At 46.9% G+C, this 24,599-nt stretch overlaps 1 protein-coding gene across 2 annotated transcripts in view; it reads left to right on the plus strand.

Annotated features, from left to right (window-relative positions):
• The window catches only part of LOC117880439 (solute carrier family 22 member 6-A-like), a 26,781-nt gene extending 6,726 nt beyond the window's left edge, over positions 1 to 20,055 (plus strand). For both annotated transcript variants that reach the window (XM_034776623.1, XM_034776622.1), the window contains 9 exons: positions 2,752 to 2,855; positions 3,717 to 3,871; positions 7,316 to 7,484; positions 8,079 to 8,202; positions 12,339 to 12,454; positions 12,726 to 12,940; positions 13,819 to 13,927; positions 16,881 to 17,084; positions 18,744 to 20,055. In XM_034776623.1, the coding sequence (XP_034632514.1) occupies positions 2,752 to 2,855; positions 3,717 to 3,871; positions 7,316 to 7,484; positions 8,079 to 8,202; positions 12,339 to 12,454; positions 12,726 to 12,940; positions 13,819 to 13,927; positions 16,881 to 17,084; positions 18,744 to 18,831 (1,284 nt within the window). In that variant the 3' untranslated portion in view covers positions 18,832 to 20,055. The remainder of the gene's footprint in view (positions 1 to 2,751; positions 2,856 to 3,716; positions 3,872 to 7,315; positions 7,485 to 8,078; positions 8,203 to 12,338; positions 12,455 to 12,725; positions 12,941 to 13,818; positions 13,928 to 16,880; positions 17,085 to 18,743) is intronic.
• Positions 20,056 to 24,599: the final 4,544 nt, after the last annotated feature.

Genomic DNA, 24,599 nt, shown 5'->3' on the forward strand with positions numbered 1-24,599 from the left:
CTGGGGGGGGTTCCGGCGGCGCTCAGCGGGGGGGGCGGCGTGGCGCTCGGCTGGGGGTGGCGGCTGGGGGGCGGCGCTTTTTTTTTTGCTGCTTGGGGCAGCAAAAAAGCTAGAGCCGGCCCTGCCGATACATAGGTCTCATCCTGATCTTTAGTAGTTGGAAATCGACTCAAGCCCTGAAGTACGAGGTTTAATATCCCTCCCAGAAGCCTTGTTGTTGTTGTTGTTGTTGTTGTTATGATTACTCTGGATGTTTTTGATATCCATATAAATGTCTATTCCCTCTTTCAATCTTGTTAACTTCTTCCCCTCAATGACTTCATGTGGCTGTGAGTTCCACAGGCTAATCCCACATCATGTGAAAAAGTGTATTTCCTCTCATCGGTTTTGAACTCCCATCTTTTAATTTCATTGAACATCCCAGGAAGACAGGAAGAACAGATGCTCCTGATCTGCTGCCTCTCTCCCACCCATTTTTTTATAGACTTTTATCCTGTCCCCTCTAATTCATCTCCTTTGCAAGGAGTCCTTTCAATCTCTCTCCACAAGGGAGTTTCTCAAGCTCTTGGTCATTCTTGTTGTCCTTTTAGTTCTGCAATATCTTTTGTGAGATGGGGTGACTAGGTCTGCACCCAGCAATCTCTTCATCTCTCTGTCCCTCATATTCTCATATCAGTAAAACATGGATAATTCTTCCTTTCTCCCACCTGCGTCTATTTGGAATGTAAACCCTTAAGGGTGGAGGCTATCTTTTACTGTGTTTGATTGTTGCTGGAGCTTCTACCTGCTGCTAGAACAGAAAATAATAATGTTCTATATGATGAGTCACTGTAGGTCTCCATGCCTTCTGCTCCTATTATTTAGGGACAATTTGTCCTGGGAAGGAACATTCAGATTGTCAAAGGTTACATTCTGGTAACTGTTTGCCAGATGGTAAGAAATGGCTGGAACTGGGTATAATAAAACTCAGCCCTTCCCATGATTCAAAGAGCTTTACAAACTTGCATCCATTGCTGTGAGCTAAGTGTGTAGTAGTATCATTAACTCCATTTTACAGATGGGGAAACTGAGGCACAGGGTGGTGACATGACTTGCCCAAGGTCACAATTGTGTCAACCATAGAGCTGGCTACAGAACCCAGGAGTCCTAGGCTTTCAGTCCAACTCCTGTAACCCCTAGAATCACACAAGCTGTCATAGAACCCAGGAATCTCAGTCCTAGTGCTCCAAGCACTAGAACATTCTCCTTCCAAGTGCCAGGAGCAGAACCCAGGAAACCTAATGCCCAGTCTCTGTTCAACCACTATACCCCACTCTCCTCCCACCCCACTCTCCTCCACACCCAACAATCCTGCCTCCCACCCACCCCCCGCTCTATCCTACTAGACCCCACTCCTCCACAAGTGCACAGACTAAAACCCAGGAGTCCTTATGCCCAGTCCTTCCTTTAACCAATACACGTAATTCCACAGATTGAAATTATGACCCTCAATGCTTTGCTCTAACTACTAGGCCACACCATGCAGCTGCATAATAGTAAATACCCAATACTGAGATGGTCATTTATTTAAATATCCACCAGTCGTTAGATCACTCACACATGTGACCTCATACAAGCTGCGAGCCACCCCGTTAACAAATCCACTGACACAGCAAAGTACTGTTTGCTTGTTTAACTAATGCTGAGCTGCAGGACTGCACACAGAGAAAGTTCCCTGCCCTTGACAATTCTCAGATTGTTGGTTAGTTAAATATTTACTTGCAATTTTTTAAAAAGTATAAATACAAAGCAGGGATTAATTTTATTTTAAATGTAACCTTATTTACCAAATGCAATGGCCAAATCCTGGTGCCAATAAAATCATGATTGTTATTAAAATATCTGTAGTGCCTCGAGACCCCAACTAAGATCAGGGCCCCTACTGTGCCAGGTACTGCACAGACCCTGATTGAGATGGAGGCCCCCATTGTGCCAGGCACTGCACAAACACAGAGAGAGAAACAGTCCCTCCCCTGAAGAGCCAACAATCTAAACAGACAGTGGGTGGGAGGGGAAACAACTTACGCAAGATCACACAGCAGGTCAGCAGGAGAGCCTACACCAGAACCCAACTCTCCTGAGTCCCAGGCCAGCCCATTATCACTAGGCCACCTTTCCTCTGCTTCAAGGGTTTCTGGTGCTCAAAGCTATTGGTGGGGCTGCAGGAGCAGAGGCAGCAGCCCTCGTGACCTCTTGCTCTATGCCTCCTCCTTTTGCTACCTGCAGCCTGAGACATTCCACCTCCCACTGGCAGCAAGCAGTACTGCACCCTGAAGTCCATCAACTGCCTAATACAGTCATTACAGAACTGCTGGGGATAATTCCCCTTAACCCAGGGGTTCTCAAACTGGGGGTCGGGACCCCTAAGGGGGTTGTGAGGTTGTTATATGGGGGTCATGAGCGGTCAGCCTCCACCCTAAACCCCACTTCGCCTCCAGCATTTATAATAGTGTTAAATATAAAAAAGTGTTTTTAATTTATAAGGGGAGGTGGTCGTACTCAGAGGCTTGCTGTGTGAAAGGGGTCATCAGTGCAAAAGTTTGAGAACCACTGCCTTAGCCCCTAGTGACCAGCCACCCCAGCTCTCCATTATAGCTTTGTCTGCTAAGTTAAATACTCCCCCCATCCATAACATTGGCTGTTTCCTCCTGGTGTGGGTATGAGCGGCTTGTTATGACAATGTCTTGACCCCCTTTCCTCCCCCGCCTGCAGTGGGACCTGGTGTGTAACCTGCGGACGCTCGGACAGATGGCTCAGTCAATTTACATGGCTGGGGTGCTGGTGGGAGCGCTTGTGTTTGGAAGCTTAGCAGACAGGTGGGTCTTTGAAAGGCTCTTCCTTCTCCCCGCTCTGAGAGCAGCTGCAGGGACACAGAAAGCAGCAGCCGTGAGGTGAATGGTATCTGCTGGGGCTAGGGGCAAAAGTCCTGGCAGTGAACTGAATAGTTAAATTTTGACTTCAGAGATGAGGTTTACCCATGGGCTAGAATAATCCCAGTCTAATAGCCTCGTGTGTCCAGATCCCCAGCTGGTGTAAATCAGCATCACTCCCCTGGAGTCAGTGGGGCCAGATTCCTAGCTGGTGTAAATCGGCACCACTCATTGGTGCCAACAAGCATTTTTCTATTGTATTCAATGGGCATTGGATGAGGCCCATTCATACCAGCTGAGGGTCTGACCCACGGCCTGGCAGTTGCTACATTTTCCTTTGCTTATGTTCATCCTCTTCCCTCTAGTTGCATTCCCTCTCCCTGCATGATTGTTTGCCCATTGAAGTCACAGGCATGACTCCCATTGATTTCCATGCTGCAGTAGCCCTTAGAAAGCAACTCCACTCAGTGCTTGCAGTTTACCCTTTCCCCTACACTGGAGATGGTGATCCACATCCCCTTGTAGTCATTGCATAGCCGCATTTAACTCATTTATAGCCTTGCCTTGTGGGTCAGTCCCTCCAGAGCCCTGGTCATTTGTGCTTGCTCTCCTCTGAGCACCTAGAACACACAGAGATTAGATTAGATAAAATAGATAATCTGTATCCATGTGCCCAGGACTGAATGCAGATTGCCAGGTGTGGTCGCATCAGTGCTGTTCCCACCTATCCACAGGGCTCTGCATATACAGGATTCTATCAGTCACCAGACCCCAGCACAGCTATTAACATGCCTTCCTGTGCCACAGGTTCGGGCGGAAGGCTCTCCTGAGCTGGTCTTACCTGCAGATGGCTGTCTCGGGCACCTGCACCGCCTTCTCGCCCAATTTCACCGCATACTGCATCTTCCGCTTCCTGGTCGGGATGGCCCTTTCTGGGATCATCCTCAACTGTATGTCACTGGGTAAGAGACCTTCTTCCACTGCTCCTTGTTTTTAGCCTGGGAAAATTTGCCCTGGTTATAATTACCTGCATTACGGTTGCTCCTAGGAGACCCCAACACAATGTGCACGTTATTTCTGGTATTACAGTAGCACCTAGAAGCTCCATTCTGGTGTGTGCATAATTAGGAGTAGTAGTATTACAGTAGCACCTTGATGACCCAGTATAGTGTGCATATTAGTAATATTACAGGAGCACCTACAGGCCCTTACGAAGATCAGGGCCACATTACATTGGACAGGTTATTAGTACAGGTTATTAGATTATTAGTAGTATTACAATAGCACCCAGAGGCACTAAGTAAAATCAGGGGCTCATTACAGTGTGTGCAGTATTAATATTACAGTAGCATCTAGCAGCCCTGAGATCTGGTCCCCATTGTGCAAGGCGCTGGATATCTATCTCCCCTGTGTCTGCTGCACAGAGGATATAACTCTGCTCCGGCCACAGAGCCCTGCTTAATGGACAGCCACCATCTTAGCGACTTGGGGCTGGGAATTGACCCAGAGAACCTCCAAGCTAATGAGTTCTTTAGCTCAGCCTATAGAGACCCATGCACGCAGCTCTAGGTTACATGTGCACATAGTGAGACTGTCCCGGCCCCAGAGAGCTTATAATAGTCAAAGGAAGAATTATTGTCCCCATTTTATAAATGGAGGCTCAGAGGGGTTTGATTTTCCCACCATCACACAGGGATCCTGTGCTAGAGCCAGGAACCGAACCAAGCTCACTTGAGTCCCCCTGAGAGGCCAACCTACCTCTCAAGCCCCAGCAGCCCTCATTAACTGGGAGAGCTGTGGAGCTGCTGTCCTACTTTTCATGACCCAGCCCAGCCAGAAGGCAAGACACACGTCCCTGGTATGCAGTGTGAGTGATCTAACAATCCCCCACTTTTCTTTTAGCACCTGAGCTATCAATGGCAATGCAGATTAGGGGCTGGTATTTTTATCACCGTTTTCTCTATACCTGCTCAGAACAGATCACATTATAATTGTGTATCCTAGGACCCCAGTTATTATTATTCATATTGCAGTAGCACCTAGGAGCCCCACTCATGGACCAGCACCCCATTGTGCAAGGCGCTGCTCAAACACAGACCAAAAAGAGGGTTCCTAAGTAACCTACTTTTTTTCTTTTGGGATTCTCAATGTTCTTGTTTTCCAGGCAAGTATCTGATTCCTCTTTTGAATGCTGCTAAGGTCTCAGCCTCAAGGTGAACTTATGACAGTGAGTTACACGGGCTAATGGTGCATTGTTATACAGAACTCCCAGCATTGCTTTGCAGCCACCCCTGCCCTCAAATGCCTGGTTTTCATTTTTGGATGCTGTTTTCCTGCTCTTGTTGGTTTTGATCTGGCCCCAGCATACAAATATTTATCCCTGCGTTTGCATGCATCACTTCTGCTTATATTCAGCCCAAGTCAGGAGGGTGTCTCAGAGGGAGCCGGGCATCAACGGCGGCTCCAGGCACCAGTGCTCCAAGCGCGTGCCTGGGGCAGCAAGCTGCGGGGGGGGGGCGCCCTGCCGGTCCTTGCGAGGGGCGGCAGCCTTCGACGGCATGCCTGCAGGAGGTCCACCGGTCCCGCGGATTTGGCGGCAATTCAGCAGCGGGTACACTGAATCCGCGGGACCGGCGGACCTCCCGCAGGCAAGCAGCCAAAGGCAGCCTGCCTGCCGTGCTTGGGGTAGCAAAAAAGCTAGAGCCGCCCCTGTCCGGCACTGTAGTATCACTGGATTACAATAATAATACTTTGCAATTAAGGACATGTTAAAAAAAAGTTGGTTTTGGAATTGTGGGTGAGGATTTGAGTCGGTTATTTCTAATATTAACGGTGCTAAAACAGTAATTGTTATGGTAGCACCTAGAAGTTCTGACTGAAATTGGGGCCCCCATTGTGCCAGGCACTAAATAGACCCCAAGATCAGCGCCCCCATTGTGCTGAGTGCTGACAGCCCCTGATTGAGATTGGGGCCTGCATTGTGCCTGGTGCTGCACAGACCCCAGTCAAAATCAGGGCATCCATTGTGCTGGACCTGATCCATTCACATAGTGAGCAACAATTCCTGTCTTGAAGAGTTTATGGTTTAAAATACACAAAGGGTGGGAAAGTGGAGTAGGAGACAAAGCGTGGTGTACTAGACCACTGCCTACTGTGCTGACCAGCACAGTCTCATTGTTTCTTGGTGTCCCTCCCCATCTGTCTTTCTGCATCCAACTGTTGTCTCTTGTCTTTTATTTTAAACTCATCTCTTTGTTGTGGGTGTATACAGCGCCTAGCACAATGGGGTTCTGGTGCATGATTCCTAAGGCTATGTCTATACTGGCAATTGAACGACAAAACTTTTGTTTTTCAGAGGCGCTAGCCCCCCGCCCCCCTGCTCCCCAAAATACAAGTTCTGCTGCAACAAGCATCAGTGTGAACAGCGCGTTGTTGGCAGGAGCACTCTCCTGACGACAGCGCAAACGCCACTCATTGGGGATAGACGTTTTTTTTAATCAGCAAGAGAGCCAACAAACAGCGGCTACACTACACGACTTTTAGCAGCACGGCTGTGGCAACACAGCCATGTCGCTAAACACTGTGTAGTGTAGACATAACCTAAGTGCTACTAAAATACAAATAAGGAATAGAGGAAACAGAAAGTGTCTTGCCCAAGTTCATGGAGAAATTCCGTGGCAGATCCAGGAATGGAACACCAGTGCCTTGAATACCAGTCTAGTACCTTAACCACTGGCCACCACTGCCTCACATTCATAGCTCAGCATCATTTTTAACCCCGAATGACAGCAAAGCCCCTCACAGATTAGGTGGCACCACTGAGATCTGAATCCAAGCCCACAGAAACATTCCCACATGCCTCCAAAACCTGTTCGCTTGTGCAGCGTATTAAGTAGAACTGTAGGAATAATTGATAGTTTGGTTCAGTGGCTGAACCAAAAATATTTTTTTACATTGTTTCAGGTTGACACAAAATAGAAATTTGTCTGTTTTTCTCACCGAAATGAAAAACAAAAATTCATTTTGGATCAAATGAAATGCTGTGTTCAACTAAAAACAATTTTTTTTGGGAGGTGGGAGCTTTTTGGTTTTTCATTTTGTGCATTTCTGGATTTTTATTACACATGTTGAGGCTTTTTTAAAATAAATCTAGCTAAATTTCTAAACAAAACCTGATACTAAACAAAACCTTGTTTCAAAACAAAGAGTTGAAACAAAACATTTTGACTTTTTCAGAAAAAAAAATATTTTTGGTGGGGCAGGGCGCTATTTGCTGAACTCAAACCGAATTTGCAAATAGTTTTGGTCAACCTGAACCTGCATTTTTCAGTAAATAAACTGTGTCTCCAAAACATTTCGCCCAGCTCTAGTATTAACCCCTCTGGCGTGGGTGGCTTCCTTTCCAGTTGTTGAGTGGGTGCCAACGAATGTACGGACCATAGCCGGCACAGTGGTGGGATACTGCGCTACCATTGGGCAGATTATTCTTGCAGGCTTGGCATATGCCCTCCCGGACTGGCGCTGGTTACAATTCACCGCATCAATGCCCTTCTTCATCTTCTTTCTCTACTCCTGGTAAGTGCATTATTGATAGGTTCACAGGGCTAGATTCTGATCTCACTCTTAGACACAGGGCTCAAGCGTGGGGGGCTGCAGGAAGCATACACAGTCTAATACTCATTGGGCTGAGCTGAAACAAGCCCTGCGTCTCAGTTTGTATTCCCATCTGATTTAGCTGTGATCTGTTACACAGCCTAGTGACCCCATTGTTTGCAGCTGTCTTTACTACCTAAAGGAGCTTGATGGTCCTGCAAGAATGTGCTTGGCACACCCATTGGCTTTACCAAGGTCTGTGACTGTCTTTGGATCCAAGGCAGTCATTTGTACCTGTCACTGCAGAAAATGCATATGTTCAAGGGCTAGTACTGTAGAGGCTCAAATTCAGCTGAGAGCTGTAGGTCCTACTATAATGGAAATAACAACAACTTGGTGGAGCTCCTGTATGTTTGCAGCAGTGTAACTTCTTCTCACAATCTGCCCCACAAGCTCTTAGCTCTACCCACGGCTGAATGTCCCTAATTCCCATGAGCTGCAAATTCCTACAAAGAGACCCCAACTGGAAAGAAGGAAGCACTCCATTGTTTCTTGGCATTGCTGCTCATTTTGCAGGTGGTTTGCAGAGTCCGCTCGCTGGCTGGTTCTATCAGGAAAACCGGACCGAGCAGTGCAGGTGCTTAAGAAAGTTGCTCAGATAAATAGAAAAAAAGAAGAAGGAGACAAGCTTGATACTGAGGTAAAGAGATGAATGGAATTGTTGCACCATCAAAAGAAACCACAGATAATCATATCTTATGTGCAATAAGGATGGAACCCGTGAGGACCTAAGTGATGTGTAGGCTTTCAGCTGGCCCTCGGAACTGTATGATGCGCGAGCAGGGCTGGCTCCAGGGTTTTGGCCGCCCCAAGCAGCCAAAAAAAAAAAAAAAAAAGCCGCGATCGTGATCTGCGGTGGCAATTCGGCGGAAGGTCCTTCGCTCGGAGTGGGAGTGAGGGACCGTCCGCTGAATTGCCGCCGAATAGCTGGACCTGCCACCCCTCTCCGGAGTGGCTGCCCCAAGCATCTGCTTGCCAAGCTGGTGCCTGGAGCCGGTCCTGTGCGCGAGGGTCAGAAGTGCCCAGGATGCACCACCTCATCTCTCCAAGATGGTGCATCATGGGAGATATAGTCCAACCAGGGAGCCTGGCCTGTAGAGGAGAATGGGAGCATGAGACACCTGAATTACAACTCCCATGAGGCACCATGGCAGCATTCCCAAACAGAAATATTTCCATTTCTAATCTCTTTCAGTATTTGAATTTTCACTGAAAATTTGAAATTTTGCATGGGAAAAAACTCCCACATTTTCTGTCCAGATCTATTCATGCATCATTGCATGATACTCATGCATTTAGCAGTAGAATTGGTCAGGAATTTTCCAATTAAACTTATTTTTATTGGAAAATCAACAAATTTCTCATTTTGAAAAGTTTTTGGAAAAAAGTTTTAAAATTCCCATTTCAAACATTTTTAAAAGAAAAATTCAATATTTTCAGTTTCAACATTTTTTCTAATTATAGTTTAAAAATTTAAATAGAAAAAATGTCAACATTGAAATAAAACATTTTGAAAATGTCAAAATAATGTTTCAATTGATTCAAACTCAAATTTTTTTCATACTGTCAATTTGTGCAAATTTTTGAGGCTGTCTTCTCTTGCTGATTTGGGATCAGAAAAATTTGAGATCTCCAAAATTTTCCTGGGATCGGAAAACTGTTTGCCACTCAGCTCTTTGGCAGTTTTCTCATGCATGCCATTGGCTCAAGTCAAATCTTACCTAGTAGAGAGAGAGAGAGTGAACAAGACAATCCTCCTTGAAATTTGTCCCAAGAGAACGTGCATGAGGCTGGGATCTAGAAGTCCATTGGGATAAACATCACCCTGGCATTTAAATAACATGCATAAAATTTCATTGTGGAGCTGCACAACATTTGATGGCTATGCACAGATTATATTAAAGTGAAATTCATCCCTGAGTTAGCACAAGTCCTGTGCGGCACTTAAATCCCATCTAAACTACGATTTTAAGGACTTAAATGTAACAACTGGTACATAAGTTTTGTGCTGCACAGGAATTAATTTCACCTTGGGAGGAGTGTTGGAGATTCTGCAATACACTGTGGGCCAGATGATGTTTTTGTTTACCCTGCTGTAAATCCAGAGTCAAAGGAGTTATTCCAAATATACACTGGTGCAACTGAGAGCAGAATACACCCCTCAAACTGTGTCATCCAATACATTTAGGCTTTGGCAGCCAGGTCCTCAGCTAGTGTAAATCAGCATAGTTAATGTAGCTATGTCGATTTATATCAACTGAGAAGCTGGTCCATGGACTCATAGAGTTTAAGGCCAGTAGACCATTAGTTTGACCTCCTGCATAACACAGGCCATAGAATTTCACCCAGTTACTACTGTATTGAGCCCAGTAACTTGTGTTTGATTAAAGCATCTTTCAGGAAGGCAGATAGTCTTGATTTGATGACATCAAGAGATAGGGAATGCACCACTTCTCTTGGGAGTTTGTTTCAATGGATTGGTTAGTCACCTTCCATGTTAAAAATTTGTGCTTTATTTCTAATTTGAATTTGTCTGGCTTCAGCTTCCAGCCACTGGTTCGTGGTCTGCCTTTCACTTTCTTGAGAGTCCTTTAATACTTGATATTTTCTTCCCAGGATTATACACTGTAATCAAGTCACCTCTTGATCTTCCTGCTGATAAGATAAACAGATTGAGCGCTTTCAGTCACTCACTCTAAGACATTCTTTCCAGCCCTCAAATCATCATTCATAGATTTTAAGGCCAAAACAAGGAACCACCAGATCATCTAGCTAGACATGCCATATATTTCAGGCCACAGAATTTCATCAAGTTACTTCTGTATTGAGCCCAATAACCCCTCTAGCCATATCCAAATACAAGCTCTCAAGGTCATCTGAATAACCACACTTACTGATCTGGGATATTTGCTGACATTAATTTAATATATGGATGATATAAATCTAGCATGCTTCCAATGATGCTTAAATTCTGGCCCTAGTCCAGTGATCACAATCAGACTACAAATTTGTTCGCCTTTTGTGCCTGATTTTTGATTTCTAATTCATTCCAAAGTACAAGAGACTGTTGTTTTTCCAACCTGAAAATCATTGTCATTAATATGCCTGGTAAAGTCCCATGATTCTGACGTACAGAAAGAAGCAGTTTCATTTTGCAAAAGTAAACCTATTAAGATGTGCAGAAAGATAAGACTGTGAGGTCTTAGCACTAATAAGAATTCTGATGCTCACGCCAATGGACTGAACTAAGATTAATAATTCCTGCCCTTTCATGAACTCAGCTGCTTGTTTTTCAAAGATAAACAAGGACACAAATACCTTTGGGTACAACCTATGCTACTTGTATTTCACAATAGATTGCAGTGTGTTTCAATGCTAACCATTCTATTATGTTAAGACAATGGCTTATGAGGTGGGGGGCTGAGCAGGGGGCACTCTCTCCTTGGAATCCATGGTAGCCCTGATGCCCCAGTGCCATGCTAGGGAACACTGTGTTACAAGGAGTAAGATGGGGGGGCCCAGCAGGAGGCGCTGTCCCCTCACAGTCAGTGCTGACCCCAGTGACCCACCATGATTCACTGGAGGTGGAAATATGTGGTCAGTTAAGGTCCCTGGGCCCTTTTCCAAATGAGGTTAGTTACCCCAGGGATAAAGCTGCCCTCACTTCAGGGGCATCTAGGCTAGAGCACAAGGGAGAATTTTAGCTTTAACACTTCGGACCAAATTTCTCAGGACTAATGCCCCAGGAAAACCCACTGAAGTCAAATTATCTTCATCTTCTGTCCTAAGGTTGAGTAGCATTATTATGAGCTGTTAAACAGCTTCTGCTTTCCAACCCAGAGCATTTCAGTGGTGGATGAAGTGATCCAATCTATTTGCATACAGACCCCTCTATCTGTATTTATCTATGTTCATATATAACTGGATGAACATATTTTTAAAAATCAGGAAAGTCTGTGTTCTGCTTTTCTCTTAAATCTGCGATAGGATCACGTCAGTTTTGTGCCAACTCCTGTAGCCAAGTGATAGCTCTCGGATGGTCACTAGAGGGGGATGCAGGATTGGTTGTATGTTTTCTTCTGTGCTGAGCTTACCCACATTCCTGGTCTGCTTTTGTTTCCTCTAAATGGAATGATGCAAACATTTTAAAACAGCTCCTGTGCCTTGGGGAGTGATCGTCACAGGAATTGCCTGACTGGATTAGACCAGTGATCTGTGTAACCCAGTATCCTGTCTCTGATAGTAGCTAGCATGGAGTCCCATTCCAGGCTCCGGGAGAAGAGCAGGGTCTAGCGGTTAGAGCTGGAGGAGGCTGGGAATCAGGATTCCTGGGTTCCATTCCCAACTTTGGGAGGGAAGCGATGCCTACTGGTTAGAGCTAGGAACTGGGATTCAGGACTTCTGGGTTCTCATCCTATCTCAAACGCTGGCAGACTATTCTTTATCCTGTCCGTTATTTTGTAGCCCTTTATCGGGTCCCCTCTTGCTGTGGTAAACATTCCCAATCCTTTCAGTCTCATGGGAGTCTCTCCAGAGCTCTAATCATTCGCATCGCGCATCTTTGCCTCCCCTCACCACATATTTCTGCTATACCCTAGGGGCCAGATCCTCAGCTTCATTGTCAATTGACTTCAATAGCACAACAGCTGGTTTATACCAGCTGAGGATCTGGCCTCACTTTCTCCAGTGGAGCATATCAAATGTGCTGAGCACAACGAGGAGGGTGCAGCAGGATAATACATCAGAATTATTTTTCCTACTGTCTCTTCTCCCTAGGTCTTGAAATCCAACATGCAGAAGGAAATGGCCTTGGCACAATCTTCCTACACGTTGTACAGTTTGGTCCGCACACCCAACGTACGCAGGATATCCTGCTGCATATCTAGTGTCTGGTAGGTGTGCTCTATTCTTTCTTTCTAACCCCGAGGCCCCAGTGCAGCACTAGGGGGTGCTGTGCTGCCGGGAGAGGAATGGGGAGCTCAGTAGGGGGCACCCTCTCCTCAGAGTCAGTGCAGACCCCAATGCCGACCATGATTCATTGGAGGTAAAAACATGTGGTCAGTCAAGATCCCCCTGTCCCTTTTCCCATCGGAGTTAGTTACACCAGGGATAAATCTGGCCCCACTGTATATTTACATCCCCCCCTCCAATGACCATTCACAGGTTTGCCACCAGCTTTGCCTTCTATGGCTTGGCCATGGACCTGCAGCACTTCGGCTTCAACATTTATCTCATCCAGGTGGCTTTTGGCTCCATTGACATCCCAGCCAAGCTGGGCGCTGCCATCGGGATGAGCTTCATCGGCCGGCGCTTCACCCAGGCAGCTTCCGTCATCCTGGCAGGGCTGGCGATCCTGGCCAACATATTTGTGCCACGAGGTGGGCATTCAGGGTGCAGCAGCCAGGGGAGGGACGGGGCTGAATTAAGATTACCTGGGACCCTAGTCATACCATGACATGGGACAGTCTACTCCCAAGATGATCTCCCCCTGGCCACAGTCCTCAGAGCCCAAATCCACCCTTATGGCCATACCACCAGGAGCCTCCCCTGACCCAATACCCCACCCCAGGGGCCTCCCCTGACTCATGGCCTCACCCCCACAATCCAACCTCACACCATGGCCCTGCATCTTTGGCTGAACCCCACCCCCGCAGCCAAAGTCCTCTCCACGGCCTTACCCCCATAGCCAAAACTGACCCCTTGGCCTTACCTCCCCACAGCCTCCCCTCCACAACGCACCACTGCATGACCCGACCTCGACCCCCACAACTCAACCCTGACCTATGGTCCCACGTCCACTTGAAGTGGCAGAGGGGGTGATACCCTCGGGAGCAGAATAGGAGTATCATGGGAGATGTTGTCCAATCAGGGAGCCAGGCCCACAAAGGAGAATGGGGACAAGAGGCAACTGAACTACACTCCCATGTGGCACTACAATAGCATAAAAATATTTTAACTTTCGGGTGTTCATATTTCAAATGATATTATCTGCGGGAGGCAGACACACTCTGTGAAAACTTCGTTTGGTTGAAAACCCCAATTTTCCATCAAAAAAACAGTTTTGATGGAAAATTTCTGACCATCCCTAATGTAGACATCTCTTTTATAGCTCATAGTGTTACTCTGGCTGTATCTCGGATACATATTGTAGGCACTGAGTGACCAGTCTTGGCCAGGACTGTTTCAGCAACTGATCCCCACTCGTGACTGCTACCAGCACTGACCATTAACTCATCTTTTTATGTCCCCCCACAAGAGCTGAAGGCCTTACGTACATCCCTGGCAGTGCTTGGAAAAGGATGCTTAGCCTCTTCCTTTAACTGTTTGTACCTCTACACCGGCGAGCTGTACCCAACAGTCATCAGGTACCTACTGCAGCAACTCATCTATTTCTGCGTTAGATGAAAATCTACCCAATGCGTTACTCAAGTCAGGGGGTCAGAGCTCGGAACCACAGGGCTCCTCAGGCACGGCTGGAACCAGAGCTCCAAAATTCCATTCTAAAGGAAGTTCCAACATTTTAAAATTTCTGGTGAGATGAAAATTCCAAAAAATTTCATTTCAGAAATATCTGAACAACCTTATTGAAACCCAGGTTATTGGGTTCAACACAGGGGTAACTGGATGAAATGTAACAACTCATGTTATACCGGAGGTCAGACTAGAAGAGCTACTGATCCCTTTGGACCTTAAACTCTATAAAACATTTCAATAAGGACTTATCAAAACAGTAACTGATTTATCATTTCAATTATTGTATCACATTATATAAACCATTGAATCATAGAAACGTAGAGCTGGAAGGGACCTCAAGAGGTCATCTAGTCTATCCCCCCATGCTGAGGCAGGATTAAGTATACCTACACACCCCTGACAGATATTTGTCTAACTCAGGGGTAGGCAACCTATGGCACGCGTGCCAAAGGCGGCACGCAAGCTGATTTTCAGTGGCACTCAAACGGCCTGGGTCCTGGCCACCGGTCCAGGGGGCTCTGCATTTTAATTTAATTTTAAATGAAGCTTCTTAAATATTTTAAAAACCTTATTTACTTTACATACAACAATAGTTTAGTTATATATAGACTTACAGAAAGAGACCTTCTAAAAATGTTAAAATTATTACTGGCATGCGAAACCTTAAATTAGAGTGAATAAATGAAGACTCGGCACACCACTTCTGAAAGGTTACCGACCCCTGGTCTAACTGTTCTTAAAAAAACATGAAGAACGAGGATTCCACAACTTCCCTTGGTAACCTGTTCCTATCCTTAGAGTTTGAAAGTTTTTTCCTAAAAGCCAACCTGAATCTCCCATGCTGCAAACTAAACTGATTCCTTCTTGTCCTAACCTTGGTGGACATGGAGAACAATTGATCATCCTCTTTATAATAACTATTTACATATTTGAAGACTTATGTGTTTTTCCCGCTCCCCTGCCTCCAGTCTTCTCTAGACTAAACATGCCCAGTTCTATCCACCTTTCCTCATAGGTCAGGTTTTCTAAACCGCTGATCATTTTTGTAGGTCTCCTCTGGACTCTCTCCAAGACACAGTACTCCAGCTGAGGCATCACCAGTGCCGAGGAGAGTGGAACAATTGCCTCCTGTTTCTTACATACAACAGTCCTGTTAATACATCCCAGAATCACAGTGGCCTTTTTCACAACACCATGTCACTGTTGATGCATATTCAACGTGTGATCCACTATAACCCTCAGATCGTTTTCAGCAATATGACCACCTAGCCAGCTATTCATCATTTTGTATTTCTGCTTTTGATTTCTCCTTCTTACATGCAGTTGTCACAGATCACCTGGCCCTTTAAGGGTAATTGAGCTCACCCACACCTGCGCCAGATTAGCTAGCCCCCGCCTTAGCTGGTCCTGGTCAGATGTTGGAAGGACTCTGTGGAAGGCCCTGAAGGAGATTGTGAAAGGTTCCAGGGAAGGAGTCTGGGCTGTGTCCCACAGCCAAAGACAGAGATCGAAGGGTAACCCAGAAAGGATTGGGAACTGAGTCTGATGGGTGGGCTGAAGGGGAGCCCAAGTGGGGACAAAGAACTTTTGATTGTGTTTGAACTTTTGTTACCTCAAGGGATGATTGAACCCTGAGTGAGCCAGCCAGAGGGCTGAGCCATGTGAACCCCCAAGAAAGACAGGAAAGACAGAGGAGGAGGAAACTGAGGCAGAGAGTGCTTGCAGCACCACACTCAAGCAGCATGGGGTGCTACAAGGCAGGCATGTCCCATGACACTAGTACTTTGTACTTGTCCTTATTTAATTTCATCTTATTGATTAATATAATAATCAAAATGATAAATCAGTTATCATTTCAGTAAGTTCCTATTGAACCATTTTGATAAAGTCCGTTCAATATTTCCAAACCCTGCACTTTCCGTATATCTGATTAGGTAAAGAACGCACCTTGGGGGGAGGAGGTTTCTTTCCTTCTATTGGCCGGGGGAGGGAAATAGGTGAGCCGATCAACCTTCGCCCTCCCCCACCCCCAATGTAAGGCTTCTCCTGTTCCCATCTTTGGGCTCCCAAGGCCCCATCAGGGCAAAAAGAAAAACAACAAAGCCCTTTGACCTCACTGAAATGGAATGTTTCAATCATTTTTCATTGAAAATTTTGACAAAATCATTATGTTCCCATGAAAATTTTCATTTTTGTTGAATCAGCATTTTCTGATGGAAAACTGTTCCAGTGGAAAATTTTCCCTCAGTTCTATTCTTAGGCCTAAAGTAACATTTTCTGAATGACCTAGGTCCCATTTTCAAAACTTTCTCCCTGTTAAAAATGTGCACCTTGTTTCAAGTTTGAATTGGTCTAGCTCCAATTCCGAGCCCTTGGATCTCTCATTTGCCTTTTTTCTGATGCCTCAAAGGATGCATCTCTACTAGGAGATAACTTCTCCCCACCTAGGCATTTAGAGACTATAATCCTATTGTACAGCATCAGCCTTCCTGTCACAGTGAGTCCTGACCTCAGTTTGGGGATAGCCTCAAAGATTAAAGTCAACCCAAATCGTTTAGTTTTGATCCCTCCCCACCCTGACAGAATTTTTTTTTAAATTGGCAAAAATATGACCTTTTTCCCACAGAAAAATTCGCTTTTGCAGAAATGGCATTTCCTGTTGAAGGGAAGTTCCTAACTAGCTGTAGAAATAAGGAAAGCCGGTTCTGATCAAAGGCCATTTCTGAGCAGACCAAGGGGAGAAAAAAGTCCATGGGCAGATTGAATCTGGTCTTTTCCAGAATCAGTCCAATATTATCATGATTTTATGATTTCTTTTTTAAAGGTGTTTTTCTACACTTGCAGACAGACCGGCATGGGGCTTGGAAGCACCATGGCTCGCGTGGGCGGCATAGTAGCTCCGGTGGTAAGGGTGACGGGGGAATATTTCCCATACTTCCCACCAATTATATATGGGACAGCTCCTATAATCTCAGGCATCGCTGCTATATTCCTGCCAGAGACTCTCAATGTGCCATTGCCTGACACCATAGAGGAAGTGGAGAGAGGGTTAGTCCACTTTCACTTCATTTTGATTGTGTCCTCTTCTACAGTAGTTAGTCTGAGCCGTCTCTCTCTCTCTCTCTCTCTCTCGTGTATAAATGGGCAGAAACTGCCTTGGATTCAATATAACTACACTATAGTAAGAGAACTGACACCTCCCACCTTAACAGCAGCACGGACTAGTGCTGGACTGAGAGTCAGGAGACTGGGTTTCACTCTCGTCACTCTGTGCTTCTGTTTCCCCTCCCACTCTTTGTCTGTTCTTCCTTTTTAGATCATAAGATCTTTAGGGCAGGGACGGTCTCCTATTACATGTCTGTCCAGCACCTGACCCAATGGAGGCCTGGTCTCAGTTAGGGTGGGTAAATAAGCCAGAGCGCAACTGGAGTCAACACGTCCATATCCCCAGCTGGTGTAAATTGGCTCTAGTGCCGCTGAAGTGAATGAGGCCAGATTCCCAGGTGGTGTAAATAGGTGTCGCTCAGTTGGAGTCAATGGGCCAGATCCCCAGCTGGTGAAAATCAGACATAGCTCCACTGAAGTCACCAGTGCCAGGTTTACAATGGCTCCAGTGGCTCCGTGGAGCTGAGCCCATGCTCAGAAGGGACCCTGGCCTGTTCCGCTTGCACTGTGCCCGGAGACCCTGCTGGCTCCCCCTGCCCACCACTTGCTCCTCTCAGCCTTCCCACTGGCTGGCCGAGGACTCCTCTCCGCCCCCTGGCCCCACCCCCTTCTCCTCTCGGCTCTGGGCAGTCTCTGCTTCCTACCATCTGTGAGGCCCCACCTGTCTCCCCAGAGCTGAGTCACCTGGGACTGGTGCAGAAGCCTGGCCAGCTTCAGCAGGGTGTGGGGGGGAGACAGTGCGGAGGGCTTGGCTAGGCCCCTCCAAGCAAGAGCGTCTGGAGGGACCCCGGCTGGGGCAGGTCCTGGCCTGGCTGATTGCGCCACTTCCGAGGGGCCGGAGCGATTCCCGGCCCTAGGACCAGCCCTGGCTGCGCTGCTGGCTCAGCCCGGCAGACACAGTCACCTCCCAGCAGGGCCAGTGAGTGCGGCCGGGAGGCAGGGCTTGGGGGAGCGGGTCTGTGGGGCGTAATGGGGGGGTGCTAGGCTGTGAGGGGGCGGGGAGGATCTGTGTGTGTCGGGGCACTGGGGGGGGTTCTGTGGGGGGTGCTGAGCAATTGTGGTGGGGCTGTGGGCAGGGGTGGTGTTGTGCAAGGCGCTGTGCATTTGTGAGTGGGTCTGGGGGGGTGCTGGGCATAGTGGGTCCAGGGAGCCTCTGGCCATAGGAAGTCGGGGGTGTTGGGCGGGGGGGCTGTGTGGTGTGGCATGGGCCCACCTCCCAGGGGAAGGGGCACACTGGCAGCACAGGGCCGGGCAGGCCACTGTGCATCTGGCAACTGCCGGTTTGTAAATAGTGCCCTCGCATTGGGCGGAGCAGGGCCACCCCTGTCATGCCATGTCATGCCCCATTGCTCTGGCTGGCTCCTCGCTCTGGGGACTGACCTCCCCGCGCCATGCTCCATTGCCTCCATGGGGGCCCACAGATATGTTTGGCATCAGGCCCACAAAAGGTTAATCCGGCCCTGTGGCCTTAGGCCAATTCAAAACAGCTGAGGATCTGGCTCAATATTTATTTGTCTCTCTCTCTTTTTTTTTTTATTAAAGGGAAAGGGCCAGAGACCTAAAGAATGACGAGCAAAAGGAGAAGATTCTTCTGCAGACAATGGGGCCAGCAATGCTGCAGGAAGCCTGATGGTGTGATGCAAGAGGGGGCCCCTTGGGTTAGGTAGTCCTCTGCTCAAAGTGTCACCCATGTTTCTGTACACGGCAGTACACTCACAGGGCCTGGCTCTGTGCAGTGCTGCAGAGCAGAGAGAGGTTGCAGGGGAGTCATAACAAATAAATGGCAGATTCCTCAATCTTTGACGTATCTCTCACACACACACACACGTGTGTGCGCACACTCGGATACTCGCACTCATATATACACGTACACTGACTCGTGTGCATGTTCACACTTACACTCATGCATACACCCAGTCCCATTCACACCCTCTCACACATACACGCTCATTCACTCAGGCAGACGTTCTCACACACTCGCAACAAACACACAGGTCTGCACTGTTAGAAGGCTCCCTCCCTTTCCACTACAGCTGATTAACACTCGACCTCCTGCCATCTGACAATAAGTTGGTTCCCAACCCAAATCTCATCAACAGCTGTGTTTTATGGAAAACTCACCCTATAAATCTAATGGCTGTGGATGGAATGTGTTTCATTCAGCTCCCATTGTAGAGAGGCCCATGGCCATTTTTCACATACCTGAATACCGGAGCCCTTGGGTCAGAGTAAATGTTTAAACAATTTCAATTACCATCACGTCTGTTTCCATGGGGCGTAAACAGAACACTCATGCTGCCTAATAAATGCCGACTCCTGTTAAGGAGGTGGTCTGGGATGACCCATTCATCTCCTGCCCACTGTATCACCACCTCTCCAATGGAGGACTTCCATTATGGCTCTGCCCTAAAATTATCTTCATCCCAGATGGGACAGAAAGTTTGGACCATATTCTTGGCTGGTATAAATGGGCTTCAGTGGAGTGATGCCCCTTTACACTAGCTGGGCATCTGGCCCCTTTACTCCAAAGAAGCTTTGCCCAATTTACACCAGCTGGGGATCTGGCCCTACTGTTGCCAATGGAGTGACACCAATTTATACCAACTAAGGATCTGCTCCATTAATTCCAGTGGAGCAATGGCTGATTTACATCAGCTGGGGATCTGGCCCCACTGACTCCAATGGAGCTATAGGTCTAGTCCTGACTCAGAGAGGTTGAATGATTAGGCAGTGGGGAAGTGGTCCCCCATAGTCCCAGCTCTGGGAAGCAAATAGGTTAGAGCACAGTTGAGACTGGGAATCAAGACTCCTGGGTACTATTTCTGGTTATGGGAAAGGAGTGGGATCTAGTGGATTAGACAAGGGGTGCTAGGAGTCAGGATTCCTGGATTCTATTGCCAGCTCTGGGACATGGGGGCAGGGGTCTGCAACCTGTGGCACGCATGCCAAAGGCGGCACATGAGCTGATTTTTAGTGGCACTCTGCTGCCAGCCAGGGTCCCGGCCCCCAGCCCCACTCAGCCCTCTGCCGGCCTGGATGGACGGAACCCTGGGCCGGCAGCAGGCTGAGTGGGGCCAGCGGATGGAACCCCAGACTGGCAGTGGGCTGAGCAGCTCAGCCTGTCGCTGGTCTGGGGTTCCGTCTGCCACCCCTGCTGCCGGTCTGGGGTTCTATCCGCTGGCCCCTGTAAATGTAAAATGTATTACTGGCACATGAAACCTTAAATTACAGTAAATAAATGAACACTTGGCACACCACTTCTCTAAGGCTGCCGACCTCTGGTCTAGTGGTTAGAGCAGATAGGGCTAGGTGTCAGGACTTCTGGGTCTATTCCTGACTCTAGCTCTGGCCTCTGTGTAATCTAAGTGGGTAGAACAATGGGCATTTGCTCCACTCCTTGGGACAGTATCAGTGTATGATATTGAGCCTGGCCTGGCAAAATAACACTGTTGTTCTGCATTGTATCAAACCTGGATCCATAGCTCTTGGTTTAATGGGAATAAAGAGAGAGGATGCACTTGGGACCCAAGTTCAATACATTATAAAGCACTCAGGGGACAGTTCATCCACTCCACTCTCTGGGCTGAATGAACATGTCTGATCCTATATCATTCTGTATATAGAAGGTGCCCTGTGCTGTGGAATGAAATGAGCTGAGATCATTCAATTTTAAGCACCAGGCAATTCCATATTAAAACAACACTGAGAGGAAGGAGGATTCCTAACCTGGCCAAACTCAACTGATATTTCATGAAGCATTTTCATTGGAATATTATTTCAAATTTCAGTGCTTCAAATAAACATCCCAAAGGCCTTTCTGTTTGGATTGCAGAGTTATTCAGGGAGGGACTGTCACCTAATGGTTAGAGTAGGCAGAGCTGGGAGTCAGGATTTCTGGTGTCTGTTTCCAACTTTGGAAAGGGAGCAGGATCTAGCAGTTGGAACAGGGGGCTGAAAGTCTGGATTTTGGGGTTCTACTCCAAGCTCCAGGAGAGAGAGTGTGGTCTTAGTGTTTATGGCAGGAAAGCCTGGCGCTGGGGGTCAAGACTCCTGGGTTCTGTTCCCTGCTCTGGGATGGAATGTGGTCGAATAATCGAGCAAGGGACTGCAACCAGGAATCAGATTCCTGGGTTCTACTGCCAGAGGCCAATGTGGTCTAGTAATGGCATTCAAATGGAAGCTGGAACTCTGGGGTTCTGTTCCCAGTTTGGTTAGTGTTTCACTTGCCTTCTCTGGGCCTCAAATTCTCCCCCTATAAAATAGAGCTTTGAAATCTTTATATAAAAGGGATTACTATAAAAGTGCTACAAATTATTACACTAATGCTATTTTTTAATCTCTAGAACAGACCCCTTGTAAGTATCTGAACCAGGTATTGAAAACAAATAAACACATAATTTACCTGGGCCACAACTAAAGTGCTGTGAGATCTGGTCTACAGATTATTTGTGTTACAGTAGCGCCTAGATCAGACCCTCATGATGTGCGCACTATTAACTCTACAGTAGTGCCCAGAAGCCCTAACTGAGATCCGGGGGCTATTATGGTGAGTGTGCATTACTATTAGCATTACGGTAGCATCTATAGGCCTCAGTCAAGATTGGGGTCTCATTATGGTGTGTGCATTATTATTAGCATTATGGTAGTATCCAAAAGCCCTAACTGAGATCATGGCCCATTATAGTGTGTGCATTATTGGTAGTACTACGGTAGTATCTAGAGGGCCCTACACTAGAGCAGGACTGCATTATGGTGTTTGAATTAGTAGTAGTACTATGGTAGCATCTAGAAGCCCCACACTAGATCATTGTACTGGGTGCTGTGCAGCCATTCTCTGCCCCCAATCTGTTTACAGTCTGAATAGAGAAGACAAAAGGTGAACCAGAGGCAAATGACTTGCCCAAGGCCCCACAGCAGATCAGTGTCAGTCAGCAGATGCAGGAACAAAAGCCAGGTCCCCCTGATTTGTACTCTACCCTCCAGCCTACACTGCTGCACAAACAAATAAGCGCTCATCACATGGTCCTTTCGACCACAATCACTTGCAAAGATACTAGCGAGGCTAACGTAGTCTATGCTGTATGAATAATCACACTCATATTGGCAACTACATACATAAACCAACTCTAAACAGCCAGGCACATTCTAAGACAGCCGGCAACTCTGAGCATCATATCCAGCAGAGGGAGTGGTGGAGATGCCTTTATTAAGAGTTCGTGAATTTAACCCTCACAAACTACGCCATAATCACCAAGCACTGGGAGAGATTTGCCAGTTCAAAGCAAGTGCTCAGGACAAGAGCCCAGAAACACAGAAGTAGATCTAAGCTCCCAGTTCTGGTGCTGCTCAGAAGAGTTGAATCGAGCTAGGACGCAACCCACGTAAGTGAGCCTCTATTTCATTTAAATCGTTGGGAAGATGCTACATTTTCATTCCTCTTTTGACCTACCGAGTGCAGGGGGAAAGGGCTGTAAAAGGCAATCTTGCAAGTGAGTTGAAGCCACTGCAGAGAGATGGAGGACCAGGGTGTGCTGATGCTTGTGTGAGGGAGAAACTTTAGCTCATGTGGGAGGTGTCGGAGTCAGAAAAGATGGGGCAATTTTATTTTTCTGGATAACTTTCCAGGGCAAACAATATCTGGAGAAAAGCAGCCTGCCATGGGATGGTTCAGCAGCTGATCCTTGCACTGTTAGTGCTGTGGTTACATTCTGACTTTAACAGCAGATCCTCTGATGGTGGAAATCAGCATCGCTCCATTAATTTTGATGGAGTTACGCCGATTTGTACCAGAGCTGAGGACCTAGCCCTTGCTTTCCTCAGTGAAAGATGCAGTGAGTAGGAATGCAATCCATCAGGCAACAGTTTGATCGGAAGGCAAAAATGTGCTTAAGACTGGATGAGAAATTGATGCAACATCTCGCATTTAAAGTCTAAGCCTCTTTCTAACACATAGCAGTAAATGAGCAGGGAACAGCATGGGTGAGACAAAATGCATGTTACTAGCTCCTGTATTTGTACATGATGACTTCATTAATTATTATTGCTGTGCAGAGAAGCGTCATCTGAATGCACAGATAGGTGTTAGAGCTCCTGGTTCTGGGAGTTGAGTCAGATATAATGGTTAGAGGAGGGGACTGGGAGTCAGGACTCCTGGATTCGATTCCCAACTGTGGGTGGGTAGTGGTCAGAGCAGGTGGTGGAGCGAGCTAGAAGTCAGGCCTCCTTAATTCTATCCTAGGTTTGGAAGGGAGCATGGTCCAGGTGATCAGAATGAGGGATCAGGACTTCTGGTTTCAACTCTGGATGGTGTGAGGAAATATATTCTAGTGGTCACAGCAACAGATTGGGAGTCAGGACATCTGGGTTCTTTTCCCAGTTAGGGGAGGGGAGTCTAGATTAGAGCAGGGGCTCGGGACTCCTGTGTTCTCCTCCCAGTTACATATGTATTACATTAATGTACTGTAACAAGGCATTATAAAGCTTGTTTAAAAAGTTTTACAGTTGAAGAAATAAACCAAAATCTCTAGTCTATTTCAAAGCTCTTCACCTAGGAGTAGATCTAGATGAATTCATTGCACATGGCTTAAATTTTTCATCCAATGTTCGCAGATGAAAAATACATAGAACCCAGTGGCAGAGTAGAGTTTAAAGAGCAAACTTTACAGCTAATTGTGAGAGTCTGTTTTCCCCATTTCTCTCAGGCAGTAACATTAACCACCTGTCATCAGATACTCATTTTTCTCTTTCCCTCTGCTTTTTTTTAAATATATGAGTGTGTAACTTGTGTTTCATAAAATGTTGTTATTTATAATCACTGTAATTTATAGAGCCCTCAGCTGAGATTCCCCATTGTGCCAAATCCTGCATGGACTCCAACTAAAACCAGCACTTCAATTGTGCCAGGTGCTGCATGGACCCCGACTGAAATCAGGGTCCCCAGTTGTGCTAGGCGCTACACAGACCCCAAGCGATATCAGGGGCCCCCTGTGCCAGACACAGGAGATAACATACAGTAAGAGTCCATCTCTGCCCTAAAGATCTTATCATCTCATACAGAAAGACAGTCAAAGGATGGAAGGGGAAACTGAGGCAGAGAGAGAGCAGAAGGGGCTTGCCCAAGGTCACGCAGCAACTTAGCAACAGAGCTCGGATTAAAACCCAGCTCCTCTGATGCCCAGTCCAGTGCCCTATCCACTAGACTACACTGCCTCCATTTCTTGACTGGTCTGGCAAAATTTTGCTCAACACCTAGAATAACATTACTGAAGCCCTGGGGGTTAGTTGGGGTAAGGAAAAGCAAAATTTGGCTCTGGCTCTTTGACATTCTATCAGAAACAACTTCTGAAAAATAGAGCCTATGCCTAGTTACTTAGCACAAGAAAAAAACAATAACAAACC

The sequence above is a fragment of the Trachemys scripta genome, chromosome 7, assembly GCF_013100865.1.
Source record: "Trachemys scripta elegans isolate TJP31775 chromosome 7, CAS_Tse_1.0, whole genome shotgun sequence".
NCBI lineage: Eukaryota > Metazoa > Chordata > Testudines > Emydidae > Trachemys > Trachemys scripta.